This window comes from Arvicola amphibius, chromosome 12 (assembly GCF_903992535.2).
Source record: "Arvicola amphibius chromosome 12, mArvAmp1.2, whole genome shotgun sequence".
In the NCBI taxonomy this organism is placed as follows: Eukaryota; Metazoa; Chordata; class Mammalia; order Rodentia; family Cricetidae; genus Arvicola; species Arvicola amphibius.
In genome coordinates this window covers 58,201,727-58,221,289 of record NC_052058.2, presented here as the reverse complement: position 1 = coordinate 58,221,289, position 19,563 = coordinate 58,201,727, and the positions used below count along the sequence as shown (strand labels likewise).

Below are 19,563 nucleotides of genomic sequence, written 5' to 3'. Positions count from 1 at the left end.
CCACCAACGGGGTTCCAGTGATGTCATAGACCACCAGAGCAAAGTTTGTGTCACCAAAGGATCCCAGATGAGCTTAGAGGCCTATAACTCTGTAGTGTTCTGCTACGGACCCGGATCCAGGAAGGCTTCTGTCCCTGGTTTAAACTCATCTCACATCTGCAAGGGTCTACCTTGTTCCTTTTCTCTGAGTTTACTGAAGTCAAACTCATTCTGCTTTTCTAAAAGTAGTTCCTTCTAATCAGTCCAATATTTTATCAGTTGTCATAAGCCAACAAAAAGACCATGTGGAGACCAGTCTACTCTGACATACACTTCATCAGAAAGCATGCCTTGGTATTAATAAAAGATCCATTCAGGGAAAGATCTGTGAAGCATACTTAAAGAGGAACATTGAAGATGTATGTAGCCCCGATACATTCCAAGTCCAAGAATGTCATTAATGCGATAAATTCAGTTGCCACTGAACGAGCTACGTTTGGGAAAGTTATAGTGAAATCTCATCTATAGACTTCTCATAAATATATACATCCAAAAGGGGATAATTTAGACCAAATTTGATTGAAACCAAATAAGAGTAACCAAATTGCAAAGCGTTGCAAAATCTGTGCTTTGTCAACTACCTGAAAGTGAGGAAATACTTTATTTTTTAAAGAGGAAGAAGGGGAAGAGAATGAATGTCAGCTTCACAAGGGCAGGATGCTTTTATGTGAGAATTACGTAGACTTTAAACTGAATTGCAAATGCAACTGTCTGTGTGACAGGGTGCCACTTTTCAAATGTATGCTTAACGGCTAAGTGCTGAGACAACATCACCTAAGCCTATACTCAGGGGTTGTGTATTTCTCCATAATGTATTTCCTGTCCTTCAAGAACAGTGCTATGTGTCCATAAACATTGTGTGCATGCTTTTTAGTTCTTGTTGGTTTGTACGGGCATTCATATGTTCAATAGCAGCTTTAAAGCAACCTGTACGAGGAAAAGGACCGTGACAGCTGCTCTGAGCTCTAAACCATCTGCCTCTTTTTCTTTGTTTTCCAAACTGGATGAACCTAGATAAATATGTAAGATTGGCACTTAGAGTTTAAGTGACAATGGAACACAAAATATTCAGCCTCTGTTACAACGAATTACCTTAGTTTGTGACTCACTACCAATTGCTATGGACCAAACTGGTTTAAGTTAGGGCTTTCAAACTTGTTGTCACATAAAAGTTCATCATCTGTGCATGGGGACCATGGGGGAGGTTTGAAGAAGAGGGGAGAGGCAGGGAGAGGAGCAGAGAAAAATATAGAGCTCAATAAAAATCAATAAAAAAAGTTCATCTGTGATATTTAAAATACTGCTTTTTGGAAAGCCTCATTCACTGGGTATGATGGAATAATAAATGTAACCCTTGGATCATTTTGATGCCAGTGAACCAGGTTTCCACAGGAAGGAGTGGGAGTGTGTTGGAGAAAGAAACAGATGATCTGGTGTGTCTCTATTTCTTTCTCTGCAAATCAGTAAAAATTAGCAGCTTTGCAATAGTGCATATAGCATATCAGTTATGAAAAAAAGGGCCAAGAGAAAGCCTTTCTAGACTCCATGCCCTCTGAAAGAGAATGGTAACCCAGAATTATCTGTGTACCCTACCACAGACTGCATAGATCATAAAATAAAGACTGTCTTTTAGCAAACATGTACAAATGCTTCTCAGCATATAAGATTGCCATTTATTCTCAGCAGATCTATCTAATCTTTGCCTCATATTCACTGAGACTGTTTGGGGGCATAATCCGCCTCACTCCCCAGAAGAGCAAATAGCAAGCTGCTTCCTTGGACCACACTGGGGAAGGCACACCAGTCTGGCAATATGCTGTTCTCAGAGTGCCTCGCCCATAGAGACTGGTGTTCCCCACATGTGCCACAGCTGTGAGCAACACAAATCCACTGCTTGCAAATGCCAGGGAGATCTGATTGTTAGTGGCTTGGCAAAGAAAAAAAAACAAAGTCTTAGATACTTTGTGATAAATGCAGTCTGTACATATTCTAGCCTTATTAGATTTCAAAGAGGAATGTGAGAAAACAGGTCACATATCAGAGGGAGGATATAATGTTTATATTATGCAACTCATTGGGAAATTGAATTTGGAGACTAGAAGGGCAAACTTATGTGTAGTCATAGTTAACATGGTATTATGTCTATACAAAACCTTAATAAGCCCCAGAGAAATCTCAACGAAGTAGCCAGTGCTGCCGTAGAAACATGACAACTTGGGAGAATGCTTCATGGGGGATCCTTGGGAACTCACTAACTCAGGTCTGGGTTTAACAGTCTCAATACGTTTTTGTATCCTAAATGTGTATCATAATCTATGGAACATTCAGAAGCTCAATAGAAAATAAAAGGGATTTGCCTCCCACTCTGTAAAGCCCATGGTAATGGCCGAAGCAGGTGGAGATTAAGGATGCTCGTGCCCCCTTCTGAAGCACTTCGGGTTCAGCATGGCTATTCGTCATGGAGAGAGGAAAAAACATGGCCTGAAAGGGGGGCTCTTACCCAGAAAGTTCTAAGACAGACACACGCCTAGCATTCATGGTGGCATTTGTGGTGGGGCCTTGTGAGCGTCACAGAAAGCATGAGGCATCAGTTTCTAACTGTGAATTAAAAACGGATGTCTGCTTAGTCACTCAGCAAATGACATGCGGGAAGAGTTTGACTTTTAGAGTATGGGAATATTCTAATTTCAGTAGTACGAAATGGCCTCCAGCATTGACTGGGAAACCACACTGAATATATAAGCAAGCTGGGGAGAAACGATACTTGTCAGGGATGTGTGGAGAAGTGCAGAAAAAGAAAAGGGCCAGCATTTATTTATGCCTATGACAGGAAGTATGCCGGAAGACTGATCATTTTGTGATTATTACCTCTCTCTAAGCAGTGAAACTCAGTCATCCATATTAATACATATAGATGAAGATTGAGACCTAGAGTTTTCTACAAAATCAAGTTATAAGTGGGATCATAAAAAATTTGAATAGAGAATTATCTGAAATCACAATAAATACATACAAATTGCTAATATCCCTAAAACCCAGATAAAATATTTCCCACTTTTGTGTGTATCGTGTCTAGGTTTAGGGAATGAATTCAAGTTCTCGCAGATATTACTAAGCACATGCTCTCCTAATCACCTATGTTGCTAGTCCCAAAGATTCCTCACATTTTGAGAACTTGGCATAAATCTAATGAACTGTATGTTTAAGTTTTTTTTTATCTTTTCTTGGTAACTTAATTTTGAAAGTTCTATATTCTACCTCTTATGGTTTATCAATGAACATATGCTTAGCCCTTTTTATTTTATTTTATATTTGTTGTTGTTTGTTGAGGCAGGGTCTCACGATGTAGCTCTGAGTGTTCTGGAACTCATTATGTAGACAAGGCTGGCATCGAACTCACAGAGAACTTCTTGCCTCTGCCTTCTGAGTGCTGAGATTGAAGGCATTAGCCACCGTGCCCAGTTGATTTTTCATTTAGTTTTACAAGTACAAGATTTTCCTACTGCATTCCCATGAAAGAGATAGGCAAAGCAATGGCTTTCTCCTAAAGAATGGGATTACTTTTAAAATATTTATACAGCGTGATGACATTGTTGTAAAGTGTCTTGTGTGATGCCTCCATTCCTAATTTACCTTGTTTTCTAAGAGAGTGATGCGAGCAAGCTAATTTGGTTGATATCAAGGGTGAAGGAGCAGAATTTAAAAATATGGAAATGGAATCAGGAGAGTGAGTCACTTCACAGTAGCAGTGCAACTGAGATTCTATGCACAAGCAGAACTCCTATCTATAAACCGAAAACAATTACCCTAGTTCCATCTGCTTCTCGGAATTAGCTTAAGAGAATTACTAGAATAGCAAGTATGTGTTTTTAATGTTTGTGATGTGGGTTTATACTTTATATGGCTTTATCGTCCATGTATTAATGCTTTCAATACTTCATGACAAAGCAAGTAAGCCATGCAAGTAATTAAGGACACGAATGAAATAAGCCAGAAGTGTAAGTAAATTAGGTCAGTTGAAATAATGCCACTTCCAGACCTAAACCAACACAGGCTAAATTTCCTCTCTGCTCGAAGTAGAGCTGAACCTTCAAAACAAACAAACAAACCTCAAACAGGGCAGAAAACACATATTTGCACCATCTCAAGAAAGCAGAAAAATGGAGACGAAGGAAGTGGGGAAGAGGGAGATAAACATTTAAACAAAGATCCTAAAAAGAATCACACTCACGAAAATTGCTCCTTCCCTGAGGGTGGTGGAGCACACACTGTGAGAGTTGAGTGTGCAGAGATATTATTTTCTGTGTCTCTTGTCAGAAGGGATTCAGTCTTTGAAATATGTCTAGCTGAACTGCAGAATTCAGCTTCATGATTAATGAACAAAATTACGTTTTATTTCTTAAATGTGTTGGGGATTCATCCTGTGGTCTTCCCCGGTCTTGAGGATTAGAGCGGCTGGAAGGCACATCTGGTTACAGGCAGCCAGCTCTCTGGGTGTTCTTTCTTCCCTCCTTTAGAAGAAGAAGGCAATGTGGGGAACTGCAGAAACTTTTATTGGGTAAGTGTGGTTTTTTAATTCTCAAAAATGGTGCTGACTCTATTCCCTCTAATGAGAAAGAGAAAAAGTAATTATTAAGATCTATAAAATATATCTAATTCATAAACAAAAAGCTTTTATTTAGCATAGCGTTATCCCCCTTGTTAATTTTCCCCCTCAATACAATGTTTGTATTCATAGGGAAAGTATTTTAATGGCAATCTGCCTTGGAATGATTTTTAAATAGACTTTATAATAACAATTTCATATCTTCCTTATAATTATCACTTTAAACAAAAACTCATGTCTGGATAAAATTCAATATCTTTGTTTTATTTTTGTTTTTTTTTTTTAAACTTCTTACTTTGTCAAAATGTTTCACCTGGTCCCGAATCTGCCACTGTGTCTATCATTCTACAAAGCAGAAAAGAATGTATGACTTTCGATATTTAATAAAAGGAAATGCAAGATCCAAGAACCTACAAAAAAAAAAAAACAAAACAAAAAAAAAACACACAAGAAACCATGTTGGACTCCACTTTGTGCCCACTTGGTGAGCACACTTTACCACTTATGTCAAAAAAATAATCCTGTGGAAAATCCCCTTTCAGTGTGGTCTAGGAGCATCCTTTAGATAGATATGGGGCAGTCTTTTCCAACTTCAGAGTATGTGTGCTCATGTCTAGAGAAGTTTCTCAACTAGAACAGGCAAACGGAAAAAGAAACTATTTCTTCTGAAAGCCTTCGGGCTGGAGATGCCTCCAGTGGAAGAGGAAAAGGCTGAGAATTGACTGCCATGGATGGCCAAGGTTTGCATAATCCTCCGGAGACATTGTTTGTATGTTTATTTGTTTAACTTTCCTGATGAGAATAAGCAGGATAAATGTTTGTGTGTTTTCTTGTTTAAAGGAAACCGGATATTTGAGAATGGGCTTAAAAACTCCTCTACTGATTAAAGAACCAACAGTCATCAAGGATGCTAATACCACATAATCAAAAATTGTTTAAACAAAACTAAAAAGGAAACACTTCAATGTCAAAATATTAACCGTATTTCTCCTCAGGGCAGTGAAACAATGGCAACTTCATTTTTTTCATTTGAAATTATAATGTAAATAAAATAGCTATCTAAAATACGTATGTGCCACTCTTGGTTTTTACCTTATAACAGAACAGACGATCAAACACTTTACAGGTAGAAAGCAGTCAGTAGAAGGCCTCCAGACAGATGTGTCTACATAGCATTTGAGGAAATATGCCCCACCCCACAGTCTCCAGTCTTAAGAAAACGCTTAAGGCACATTCACAATCCTAAAATAGCTTGAAAATAAGTAAACAAAACATGTGGAAGTGCTGAGTGTTTCTAGAATGTGTGCTGAAAAAAAGGAATTTACAGGAAGGGGTTTGCAGCCACCAGGATTAAGCAGGGGCATCCCAAAGCGTTGTGGAAATAGAACCTTGGAAGGTAACACGCGTGGTGTGAGCCCTTCCACAGAAGAAGCCAAGAGACAGAAATGAGACTCGCGCATAGGAATCCACTTGCCTACCTAGCATCCGAGGGCAGAGCTGCAAGACAGCTTCTGTCAGGATTTAGGCTTATGAACAGGGCAAGTTGCTGGGGCAGGATGGAAAGAAAGATTGTAGAGAATGGGTTTAAGGGAAAATCAAAATCAGGATAAGTCATCCATCCTTGATGTTGAAAAGTTTGAAAAACAATTGTGCATTCTAATGAAGGGTGGGAGCTGAGATTTTTAAACGATGTATTTGGGGGAGAAGCCATCACCAGAACTCTCCAGTTGTGTGTTAAGGATGTGGTCCACACCGTTCTCATTTCAACACCTGCGCATAGGGGAAGACAAAGATGCACTGTGGGGACACTGACAGGAAAGGAGGAGGAGGGGGTGGTGCAGGTAGACCTGCTAGCGCTTTAAAGGAGAGGGGTTTGGGTAGAACTTAAAGGTAAATTCGCAGGGAATTAGAGATGGAGTGGGCAAAGGCCTCAGGGATGACTGTGACAACCTCGGGTTTGCCATGTGTTGCCACCTAGGGAAACAGGAAAATCTATCTGGGGATCAAAGGAAGGGAGTCCCTCGCTTTGCTGTTTCTGAGGCCAAAAGACTTTAGTGACATTGGAAGAGCAACATCAAGTAGGAGGCCACATCCCTAGCTCTGCCACTTCCATAGAATCCTAAAGCTGTGAGAGAGGGAAGAATAATCTACAAATGGCTGCTGACACGAAGATGGGCCCAGGCAAAAAGCAGGAAGTGAGAAGGAGAAACTAGCACGCAGAGTACTTCAGCACCATAAAGATGGCTTTTATTTGGAAGTGCTTACTTAGCACTAGCGAGCACAGACAACTAGTTGACAGCTGTCTACATGTCACAGCTGCTATGAGCAATGGCAGTGTAAGTATGCAAATAATTATTTAATGCTACTCCCTGCTCTGGATTAATTGTGACGCATGAAAATGGCAAGGTGCAAAGATTTAGAATCAGTATGTTTTCCATTAGAACCTTCAGTTCTGTGGAACTAATCAATGACCCCGAAAAGAAACCGAATACAATAAACAATCTCGCAAACTCCAATCACCAACAAGTTCCTAACTGAGGAGAGGCCGGGTATGGTAGTGCGTGCCTATGATTCTAACTTACAGGAGTCAGAGGCAGGAGGATTACTGTAAGTTCAAAGCTAGTCGAGTCTGTGTAAGAGTTCCCAGATACCCAGGGCTGCATGGTGAGACCCTGTCTCAAGAACCCCCAAATTAAAAATGAAATAACTGAGTTAGCAGAGAGGAAGAATGCAGGTAGCTTTCGGGTATTGTATATCTACTTGAGCTCGACACCCCCTCTCTTTCAGAAGCTGCCAGAACATAATATTTAAGTGATGCTTTAGGTTCCAGCACTGAAATTGTTGAGGCAGAGGATACACAAAGAAAAGAACGTAAAAGGGACAGGGTGCTGGAACATGATGCTCTCACCACCCACAGGGTCCAAGACAATCCTGCGGACCTCTTTGCAGCCCAGCACTGGATCTGTATAAAGAGTGTAAGGAAATGTGTTTCTCTGCATGTGCCCACTTCTGGCCAGGCCCTCGACTTCGCCCATAGTGAAGCAGACTGACCTTAGCACATTCTGGCACAAGGTTCTGATTGAGTTGTGCCCTCTGGCTTTGAAGTTGTATTTCTGCGTCTCTTTTGAAACGATTTGGCCTTTTTGTATGTCCTCAGCATATAACTGAGAGAGCACCCATCTGGTTTTAGGCTTATTTATAACTGCACCTCTTCCAGCACTGTGAGGCCCTTTAAAATATAATGACATGAATAATGAGGGTAAAATAGCTGGATGGGATGAATGTCCTCGCTCTCTGACACAGGATTGTGGGAAAGTAATCTCCCTCCCAATTCTGGCCTCCTGCTTCTACTTCTACTGAACATCTTGGGTCAGATCATCTGGAAAAGTTCATATTTGACACCATTTATGCTAAGACAACAATATCTTCATTGAGTCGTTGTGCTTCCCCCAGAGTTGCCTCACCTCATTTGAGCCATTCTTAGGTAAGAAGAGAATTAAAAGAACTGTAAAATTTACCAGGGTGGGGGTGTAAGAATTTATCCTAAAATTCTTCAAGTTTGACCATAACCGGTCAGATTTAGGGATTGGAGGTCATTTCAAGTGTTCAGATTTCAGTGTCACGCAAGTGTTGGGGCAGTTTTTGCCTTCCTCTCAAGGAAAAGGGTTACCCTTACTCCAGGGGGCCAGATTTGAAGACTCTAAGGGTTTCCATTGCAATCTCTGAAACATCTTGCTTATACCAGCCAAGATTCTACCTCTTCCTTTAAAACCTCCCGCACATTTGGATACACACACACACACACACACACACAGAGAGAGAGAGAGTTACATTCACATTCGCAGGGCCAATCCCTGCCGGCTCCCTAGAATCCACACACCAGTTCTTGAAGCTATAACTGAAGGGCTAGTCTTCTGGTCCCACCTCCTGCTACCTCTTCCTTCTTACCCTAGAATCTTGATCAGAGTCATTTCAAAGGAGCTGAGGAAAGTAGCCCTCTTCCCTAGCAGCTGTCTCCATGTTTCTGTCAAGCTACATGTGCATGGAATATATTCATACAGTCCCTGAAATGTCTTCATGCTATCAGGATTTGCTGTGTTCTCCTGGCCTAGGACTGGAGTCTTTTTTAAGGCAAAATAACCTTAGCCCTGGAGAACTGCACCCCCTATTGGAAAGAAAAGGCAAGGAGGAACCAGTCAGACTAGTTTGGTGGTCCTACCCTGCAAAATGCAGGGATTTCTAGACCAGCAAGGAGGGGATGTAGGTGGAGTAGACAGGTTTGCATCTTCGCTTGGGCAGAGACAAAAGTAGTTCAAATCAAAGGCACTGAAGACTGTGTTTTGAAATTAAAAATCTTTGTTCAATTAATTCCTCTTTACCTGATACACACACACACACACACACACACACACACACACACCAGAATACTGCTACTTCTCACAAACATTCCAAATTTATTTCCTTATTTGAAGTTGAGCCTAATGAAACTAAGAATTTTCAGGAACTGAAACTCACTCTGCAGAGTAGCAAAGGGTTTTGTGCACTCAGGACCCAAGAATGTGTGTGATCACAACTCAGTCCTTGTCCCTGTATTTGAGGACCCCACAGAGGACAGATCTAAGATTTTGGCTGTCTCTGGACTCTTCTAAAAGGTCACTGTGAGTTTCATTTGACATGATTTTTATTTCTTTCACAAGATGTCCATAAGTGGTTGTTACCAAGAGAGGGGAGACATCATTCCTCTAAACTACCAAGACTGTCACCCTCTGCAATCAGCTTCTCAGATTTTTTTAATTAAGCAATTTCAATGCCAATGAAATACTGTAAATTTTTAAAATCTTACTGCAAAATTGATATGTCATAGAGGTCTGTATGAACAAAATTTGAGACTTCTATCTATGGATATAAAAAACTACTAATATTCAGTCTCCGATAGAGACATCTTTCTGTCAAAATAAATTTGCTAACTTACTTAGAAACACCCATGACTGTCCTGCTCTCTGGTGTCTTCATCTATACTGGCCCAGCCAGAAGCCACATTTAGAAAAAGGAGGGCATGGTGCTTTGCTGATATTTTCATTACAGCTCGAGAATATTGATTTTTTTTCACTTGAGCGTTGTTAGCCTGCACACCAAGGTCTTTGATTTTTTTCCCCCCAAGAATCCAAATTCGTGTGGATCGATACCATTATCAAAGACATCTACATCTTCTTTCTCTTGATAACGAGGGAGTTACAGTATAGGAAACTCATGGGAGGTGGTGCCTCAGCATCAGAGAAAATGGGGGAAAGGAATGAGAAATGGTCAGGCACATGGTAATGTTCTTCATGCAGGTAGTTCTTGAATTGTTGGGACACACAACGACCATAGAGAGTTGGGCACTTAACAATAAAATTAATCATTTCTTATACATGTGTCTAGCCCTTAAGGTCCCTGTTATTAAATTTACCAAGACTTAGCTAGAGCATGCTGAGACCCATATTTTACTTTTCTTTGGGAAGAAGACTACTGTCCAACTAAAAATCTCTTCTCGTCCACCCCCAACCCAATGCAAAACCTATCTCCTTTTCTATAAATACCCCATTCCAGTTTCAAAGTGCTTCCTCATGTGGCTCTTCCAAGGGGTTAATAAAAAGAACATTCCACAGCAGGCAAAGAGGATGGAGCCTTAAGCTGGAGGCTCCCTGGGGTCACAGTGCAAAACCCAAGGGCACAAAAGTTTGCAACAACTGGGTAGCAGCAGCTCTAGTGTCCTCCCCACAGAGGAGTTGGGGTCTGCTTTGGCGGGAGATTCCCCCGCCGCCGCTGCAGTGGGCCGGTAAACACCACAGAAGAAGACAATTGTAAACTCTTCAAAATAAAACAGTTGGTCTAGGAACCCTCGTAGCTGAAAATCTACAGCTGTCAGCGGGTGCACAGGACTCCATCCCGCCGGCCTGGAGCAGCGGACAAAACTCTTCAGAACTCGGTCCTGGGTAGAAGTAATACAAAATCTGGGACTTGAAGTCTGTGCTATCGAAAAGTACCCGCTGCTTTGGAATAGGTGCTTCACCTAGGGCACGAGGTTTAGGGATGATTTATTCACTCCTGTTGTAAAATCTAAAATGATTGTCATGGGAAGACAAAGGAACCACTCACTGACCAGGGTGCGATCCACTGCGGAGTCTGCCTTGCTACCCAGCGCCCTGCCTGGAGGGCCTCTTAAGAAAGGTCACCTATGCGGAGCAAAGGCTATGGCTAGTACAGGATGCTACAGGGTGTTGGAAAAGGTTTTACAGAGAATGAGATCCGGGCAATGATGCCTAGAGTTGATTATCTGTAGCCTCAAAGAGTCTGCTCAGCCTGAGCCCTTGACTCCTATGGGGCCCAATTCCCTAACAACTTCAAACCCCAAGTTGTCCTTGGTCCCCAAACTTCGAAGTTACTGGATTGTCTTTTTCTCTGAAAATTTTAAAGGGAGGCCACCAGGCTCAAGGCCTCTGTGCGTAAAATAAGCAATTCACCAGCCTTTGCATTAAACTCCGGAATTTCATCCCCTATTCCCATAAAGAGAGAATTTTCCAGGCCACCTTTAAAATGACTTGTTTTATTATCTCCATCTTTAATTAAGATCTTTAAGGCCTGAATTCAAATTCAGAGTACCAGGGCGGGACATAAATCCCAGGCTGGTGCTGCGAAAGATACTTTTGGCGCCATAACTATTGCGAAATGAGACGCTGCGGGTATTATTTTGATGCGGATTCCAACTGGGGAGCGCCCTAGAGAAAGTTCCCGCTCTCTTGGGCGTTTCTCTGGCGTAGAGGAATTGGGGAGCTGGGCCAGGGAGAGTGGGTTGGTGGATCTGGAGGGCGACCTTCTGCCTGCGTTTACACCTCTCCCTTTGAGACAAATCGATTTCCCGCGCCGCTGTTCCGCATTTGCATCCACCACGGGCCCAGGGACCCAGCTGTGCCCGGGTGCACACTTAGCGCTGGCTGGTGAATGTGTGCGTGCGCGCGCGCGTGTCTAATTGACTTTCCGTCTACCTTTTTATGACTACATGTGTTTCCAACAAAAGGTCTTATTAGGACAATCTGGTTTCACTAATTTAGAGGTTGGGAATGTGGAAGGCAGGCGTGTTTTTTTTTTTTTTTAAGAGTTTGCAGAAGTTGAAATTAAGAAGTTGACAGCGGGATGAAGTATCCTCCCAAGAGTAGGTCTGCTTGTTTTTCTGAGTCCTTACTCTCCCTTCCTACTTATCCCTCCCTGCTCTGCCATCACCAGCATTCATACACCAAATGTCCCTCCACTAGTTTAGCCGTCGAGTAGATTTTCAACAATGTTAAAGGATCCGAAAAGATTGAGAAAAATACACGGGGAAAATAAAAATAAATAAATAAAAGCAGTCCTTCCACTGAAGGGAAAACAGTGAGAATAAGCCCCCACCCAGGGGAGGAGCGGGAGGATAGATAGCTGACTTACTGTAGGAAAGGCCAATAAGGACTCCTTACTTTTTACAATAGAGCTGGCAAGCAGAAGCATCTGTTGGGTGTTCCCATCTCTTTGAAAGGAAGGGTCTGTTCCTTTCCCACTCTGAGCACCTGATGCCCTGTGAACTTCCCCATCCTTTGTGACCCCAAGTGTGACCCCTAAATCCCTTACAGCCAGATCTCTGCAGTCGCTCCCCTCTGTCCTGGACTCCCCTCTTCTCTGTCTATAATCTGAGCTTTACTGCCGGCCTCCAAGCTAGAGAACCAGTGATCTTGACTTCCAAGTAGCTCACAGTTTTCTCTGCTTTCTACCTGACGTCTAAGAATAAGGATGGAGTTCCATGGGGCTGCTTGTCTTACCAGACAAGAGTCTCCTGTTATCACCCCCCATGGAGAAGAGGAAGTTTGAGAAAACTCCGCTTCCAAAAGCAACAGTTTCTTAGTACATTCCTGCGGGTCATCTCCCAGCAAAGGCAAAGTCAGCCTGTGCCTATGTATTGTTTCCCTGAATTCTTTCCCAGTTTTAGGTGCTTGTTACTTATACCCCTTACCTCAGCCAGCGTTGTGTTGAGTAGTGACTGTCCTGTTCAGTGCATCCTTTCCCTAGGCAACCTTAAGAGGCTCCCGTTTCCTCTCTGGGTCCTCTCTCCATCGGCCTCTCTATTCATTACAAGTATGAATGAGATAAGGCTGGGTTTGATGCAGGCAGATTCACAGAGTCCTGTCCCTCTCTCTGCGGGCAAAAGATTCCCCAACCCAGCTGGAAACCTTATGCTTGTCCAGGAGATTCCGAAGCATGATGTGACCTTGGTGGTTCTAGGCCCAAGTCTCATAAAAACTATTCTCCAGTTTCAACCAGCCTCAGGGCAGCCCCTTCAAATCAGCTCCACAGTGGCCTCCTTGGCCTAGGTTTTCTGTATCCCCACTGTGTTACCAGGGACACTCCTCAAGAAAAACAAAGCAAAGCAAACAAAATCACTACTTTCTGTCTGCTTCCAGCCCCACAGTTTCTGATACTGACTGCCTCTCCGTGGCTTATGCTGGCTGAGGCCAGCCTTGGTCCTGCTTTTCCTATGCTCCAGCCTTCTCTTGGAGAAAGCAATACTGCCTCTCTCTCCTGCCCACGTTGGTCTTCTCCAGAGCAGTTTACTTAGAGCTCGTTTTCTGTTGGGGTAGTATTTATGTGCATGGTGGCGTGAGGTTCCAACATCCCGGTCTTCAAACAGTGATAACTGCTGGGACAGATGGTAAGTCATAGAGAAACTGTCCTGACTGTCACAGAGCAGCTACAACTGGGGTTCCAGGTGCTAGTGTCCTTGTCTTTCTTTTACATTTTCCCTAGTGAAAGGGTTTTTTTAATAACCGTAGAATTTCATAGCCCATTTTGTTGGCACTTCAGATACCCCATCCATGAGATACCAGTTTCCCCCCAAATACTTCCCAGAATGACTATAGTTCCAAAGCTAGTCCATACCCAGGGTTTGGGGACTCTGATTCTTCCTGGGTGTGGTTTGGACTCGGTTCTGTAATTCAAATGGCTACTTCAAACCTCTTCATCCAGTTTTTGTGGCACTCAGTGGGCCCAGTCCAGAGCTGATTGTCCCCCAGGTTACTGCCCTCTGAACAGTTCAATCCTAGCAGACTGCAGAATTTAAGGCAGAACGTAGGGACCAGTGCCCTGACCTGATTAGGGCTCTCCAGTGGCCTGCTTCAGGAAACCGGGCCCCCACCACTGTGCCTAGGTACCATTCTCAGCTGTTTCCGACGCCAACTTGCTTCGAATGTCTTTTTTAAATTATTTGGAAGTCTAAGAAGGTCAGTGTCTTGAGAGAATCATAGAATGTCCAGGGGGCCTCCGAACTACAAAGTTCAGGAAAGAGCCATCAGCATAAAAAGATAAGGAAAGAATCATTTTCGAACTTTCTACCGAAGGGAAATAGTATCTATCTGTGTGCATCTGACTAGAAGCCACTTGGGATGAACCAGGTGGCAAGTGTGTTATATACTCAGGGACCACCACGACACATGCTTGTGGCCAGCCTTTTTGTAAGGGCAAAGTTAATAAGTCTGAGATGAACATTTCATGGAGAGGAGGTGGACAGTGAGCCAGGGTGGGTAAGGTAGCTTGTACATTGACGTTTTCTAGAAATGTAGGGGCCAAAAGGCCGCGCTACAAAAGGCGATTCCCGGTGCCCCTTTGGTGCTAGATCAAGTTGGGCAGAGTTTTGGATTTTGCTACTAAAGAACATTCTTCTAGCTTCACCAGGGTTTGCCCTAACAGATGGGCTTTTGGCTCCAGCTCAAAACCGATTCTCGGGTAGAAGTGACAGCAGGGGGCAGAGAGCAAGGCTAGGCTACTAGGGCTGGGCATTCCCTCGCTGCCCTTGGCCTTTTCCAGGCCTGGGTCACAAACACTGGGGTGTGCAACCTGAGTGGCTTCTGTCAGGTTCCCTTGAACACAGTGCTTTTCCTTCAGCCCCACAGAAGCGCTCCCAAGGCCCACCCAGCATCTTTGTCGGCTGTTTTCTATAACAGAGGTGGCTGTGCAGTCTGCGCTCTGGCCAGACCTCTCCTACCCTGGCTCGGAAGCCTGCGAGATTTCTGGCCGCTGCTCCTGCCCGAAACCGTGATGCAGCCGAGGCGGCTGGAGACAGTCGTGGCCGCAGAGTCCCTGCCTGGGATCGCCTGGCTTCCCAGCGTCCCTGGGCCTCCGAGTCTCTCTCCAGCGTCCGCTAGGCTTACACCCTTGGCGGAGCCCTCTTTTTCTCAGCCGTCTTTCTGCGATCAGCCACTTTTCCCAGGACTCTTATCTTCCTCACCTTCACCTCTTCCAGAAACTTAAGTCTAGAACACGCTCCCGCCTCCCTTCCCGGGCCTCCACCCGCTGTCCCCCGTACACACTTCCCGAAGCACGCGCCCCTCACTCACTGTCCTGCTGAGGGGTGTCGCTGCCACTGGTCAGTCCCGGTGACTCCAGCAGGCTCCGGCCCGCCTCGCCCACACTTTCGTCCGCCTGTGCCGCCACCATGTCCCCGGCTTCCTCCAGGTCTAGCAGGTGACTGACGGAGAAGTTCTTTTTCGCCTGCAGGGTGTCGAGGTTGCCCGGGCTGTCCAAGCGGCCGCCCAGCGCCGGTTGCCGCTCCAGAACGTGCCCGTAGCTGGAGGTCATGGTCTCCCCTCCAATCCCACCCACCCCCCTCTTCCCGCTCGAATCAACACCAAACGCTGTGGGCGCGAGGGGGGGAGAGGAGCCGAGTGGGGAAGAAAGAGGGGGGAGTGGAGGGAGGGAGAGAAAGAGAGAGAGAGAGAGAGAGAGAGAGAGAGAGAGAGAGAGAGAGAGAGAGAGAGAGAGAGAGAGAGAGAGAACCCCTTCTGAAAAGCAGAACTTTCGGCACCAGTAACTTTCCCGCAGCCTCGGTTGGTTCCCTGAAGCCAAGTCCGGCGCGGTCCAAAGAGACAATCCACACCAAAAAGTTAAAAAAAAAAAAAAAAAGTTACCCTGTGCTTAAATCAGGAAGAAAAAAGTATCCCTTCGAACTCTCAAAAAACGTCCACACACAGACACTAAAAATAATAATCAGGGGGAGAGAGGAAAGGGGAGGCCAGCAGGGCGGGGGAGTTAGGCAAACAGAAGAGAGAAGAAGGGGTGGAGAGAAGAATCAAAGTGGGTTTAAAAAAAAAAAAAAGGTTAAAAAAGTTATTCCCCGGCAAGAGTTCAAGCACCAACAGAAGGAGGCTTGTTCCAGCTTTAAAATGTCTTCAAGAAAGCGCGTTCCCCTCTCTGCACTCCTGTGGATTCTCGGGAGTGACTAGGATTTCAGGAGAGTGATGTCTTGCAGATGTATTAGAGGGCAGGATTCTCACTTTACTTTTCGTAAGGAGAAAAAAAATAAGAAATAAAGAAGTAGGGCTTCAAGAGTCAGCAGAGGGCGGCGGGTCCCCCCTTCCCTTCTCTCTCTCTCTCTCCTCTCTCTGTTGAGTTCCTCTCCCCTTCTCAGTCGGATCAAGAAGCTCTCTGGCACTTCAAAAGGCACAGACTGGCATGGAGAGGAGGCTTTGTAGGGAATACAAGAAAATTGGAGACCCCTGGGAGGGCAGATCTCCACTTAATGGGAGCCTGTAATTACGTGGCAAAGCCTTTGTGCGGCGCCTGACGTTTTACAGACCCCTTTCTCCATCTCCATCTCCTTCCTCCTTTCCCTCGGACCGAAAAAAAAAAAAAAAACTGTCTGATTAAGAAAACCCCCTTTGCGAGAAAGAGAGGGAGGGAGCAAGAGAGAGGGCGAGAGGGAGGGAGGAGGGCCCGAGAGGGAGGGAAGCAGAGAGAGCCCCTTTGGATTTTTAAAATAAAGGTCTAATTATCATTCCCTCGCAGTAGTATCACGGAGAGAAAGAAGCCGAAACCCACAGTCACTTTAAACGGGCTGATTATTTTGTTTGGGCATTAACTCCTCCGGGTTTGTTTGAAATTCTGTTGGAAAATCTCATTTGCAAGTTTTTGATAACAGCTGAGGGCAAACTTGTTAGAAAAAAAAAAGAATGCACATCTATAACAATCAAATCTTCTGCTGCCCCGCCCCCAGCAACTTTTCCTGTAGATTTGTTTTGGCGAAGAGCGCAGGGAGAGTCTGAGACAGCAAAGCAAAAGAGCAAGCATATTAAAGCTCCTTTGGCTCTGTAGAGACAGCCTATTAAATAATGTAATAAAATAACAAGAGCGCTAATAACTGGAGGCTCTCTACCTTCTAAAGGCGGCTTGGGGAGATCCAGAAGTCATCAGCTTCGAATGGATTCGAGACTTTCGCTGCCACCAGAAACCTCGAGGCTTCAGACAGTAGAAAATTTACATATTTATTAAACAGGAGGAAACTCCATCCTGGTCGGTCCCCTACCCTTCCAACGGGTGTAATTTCTTAGGTGTGGCCATAGTCGCTTTCTCAGGCGACGATGTGTTAGCACAGAGGCTGCCCAAATTGGACCAGACAAGAGCACCCTGAGTGAGGGAGCCGAGAGAGCTGGGGGAACTGCGGAGCTGGGGGTAGGCTCTTTGCTAATCTATGTCCAGCGGGGTGCGGTCCTGGCAGACACTGAGTCCGAGGACGCCGGGGTCGAAGTCTATGGACCAGGTTTGACAGAGGACAGAGAGGTGCTGGCGGTGTTTTCATGACCTGTTGGAATCTGGTAACAGCTTTAATAGTCTCATTAGGAATGAGTTACTATATGGCCAGTAAGTAAAATAGTAAGTGCTTATTTGTGGGGTTTTATGTTCTTTAAACACACACATACATACGTTTTCCCTCACTCCCTTGATTTTCCCCCACCTCCTGTAGCTATGGGGTTGAATTGAAAAGGAGGAAGGGTCCGAGTGTGTGTAAATGGTTTCTGGGCTCCAAACGGCCATAGTTAGCCCAGAACTTCCAGCCCTGATCTGGGAAAAGAACATTTGATGCCATCAAAGGGTTGCAGATTGAAACCAGATGTGCGCGCCTCGGTTCTTTCCATGCATTTAATTAAGGAGCCAGGATGGAGGAGACTTTTTCATCATTAGTCCACCCGCTGCCCCTCCTTTTTCCACCCCTCTCCTTCCTCCAGCCATTCGTGCCCCCGACCGGCAGCCCCCCAGCCCAGCCAGAGCCTGCTGGCCACTCAGGCTCCGAAGCCCAGGCTCCGAGCTGCGAGTATTTGTCTGCCAGCGCCTGAACCAGGAAAGCTAGTTAGTTCTTGCGCTGGGAACTTGCGCGTGGGTGGGCTAGGCAGAGTGGGAGCGTGGGTCTCCCGGCGTGTCTTCGGAGATGCTAACGATGAGGCCTTCAGAGCCTAAGCCATCTGCGCCATTCCTAGGCATGGAAGCAACTTGACAGGTTAAAGTGGAAAGTTCTCTCTGCCACCTCCGGAGCTCTCTCAACTCTCTTGGATGAAAGGAGTCACCCTTTCTTCCTTCTCTAAGACTGGCTTAGGCCCCCACAGCATCAGTCTCCCTATGCCATTCCAGAACTAGAGTCTCACAGTCTCCAACTTTACTTATATAGTTGGATTTCTTTTTCTTTCAGATTCGAGAATTGTCATTTGTGACCACACCCTGAGTAAAAGTTCAGGACTTCTGACACCCCAAGACAGTTCTTCCAAACGGAAGGTCGTCGCACCATAGATGTAGTTTTGTTTCCGTGTGCAGCCAGTATGGTTGACGACCCCGGAATATTGACAAGGAAGAGAGATCATAGCCCATGCCCAGAAATATCATCAGATGCTTTCCCTTGCTCTCAGTTGCCCCTTTTTTCTCTAGGGGTAGGAGACAGGTTTTGAAAATCACCTTAGGGTTACCCATGCATATATCAGACACTTGCAACACTATCAAGTAGGGCACTAATGGTTTCTACAGGAGCTTTGGAGAGATACCTAAACATTTGTGCACCAAATCTGTTTATCTAGTAACAAACAGCACCGAGCATATAGCAAATTCAAACGTGATATTTTTCTAAGATTTAAATGCAAACCAACTATGGTGCTTGCCGGTCTCCCCTATAGCTTCCATCTCTTCCCTAGAAACCAGAAACAAGAAAAGGCACACTAGAAGGGTGTCCTTTGAAATCGGTGGGCACAGAGTGTACTCAGGTTCTCTAGCTGGAACTGAGGAGCAGAGTCCCAGAGAACTTGTATCCTTCAGTACCTGGGGAGGGCAAGGCAGGCAGTTGGGCTACCTCCCAATAGGGGTTAGAATCCTTAGAGGCTGTGCTAGCTCAAAAGGCTCCTGGGACCTTATACTCTTCCTAGAAAGCCTTGTAGGTTTCAGCTGCATGCATTTAATCCTTTTGTCTGATCAGGAAACTTAGGCTATGACCCCTGCAGTCAGGGAGAAGGCTTGGCTGTCCTGGGAGAATTCTCTCTGAAGCAAGTCCTCTGGGAAACCTGCACCCTGCTGAACTGTCCCCCATTCCATCCCAGGCTTTTTCAAGAGCCTGTGAGTCCTCCCCCCCCCCCATCTCCTTTTCTATTAGCAATTACAACCGGATTGGATCTACATCCTGATTGTGTTTACATATGGCATTTGTGATTTGTTGAGATTCTGGATTGCAATTAAAAACTGTGGAATAGCCCTAGGAGGAAATTCAAGACTTGGCAAACAGCACTGATATCAGAGCCCATGCTTGGGCAGGAGAAGGTGTTCCCAGATCCCATGGAATCAGCTCTGTTGCTGCTCTACCAAGACACTCAGCTCAGGGCTGGGGAGGTTTTTGTCTCCTAGCTCCCCTCTCTCCAGGCTCTGGGATGGCTTTTTGGGTGGAGCAAGGAGAAAAATGTTGAACCAAGTTCTCTGGGCTCAAGTTGCAATTATCAGAAGAGCCAAGAACTTTCAGAATTCTGGAAAAGAATGGCCATCTGGCATAAATACACCAGGAGAGGCTGTTCAGGGAAACTCTGGCTACCAGCATGCAATCATCTTTCAGGCAG

The 19,563-nt window shown here is 44.9% G+C and overlaps 1 protein-coding gene across 2 annotated transcripts in view; it reads right to left on the bottom strand.

Annotated features, from left to right (window-relative positions):
- Prrx1 (paired related homeobox 1) overlaps positions 1 to 15,283 on the bottom strand; it is a 61,957-nt gene extending 46,674 nt beyond the window's left edge. For both annotated transcript variants that reach the window (XM_038349860.1, XM_038349861.1), the window contains exon 1: positions 15,043 to 15,283. In XM_038349860.1, the coding sequence (XP_038205788.1) occupies positions 15,043 to 15,283 (241 nt within the window). The remainder of the gene's footprint in view (positions 1 to 15,042) is intronic.
- Between the last annotated feature and the right edge of the window lie 4,280 nt (positions 15,284 to 19,563).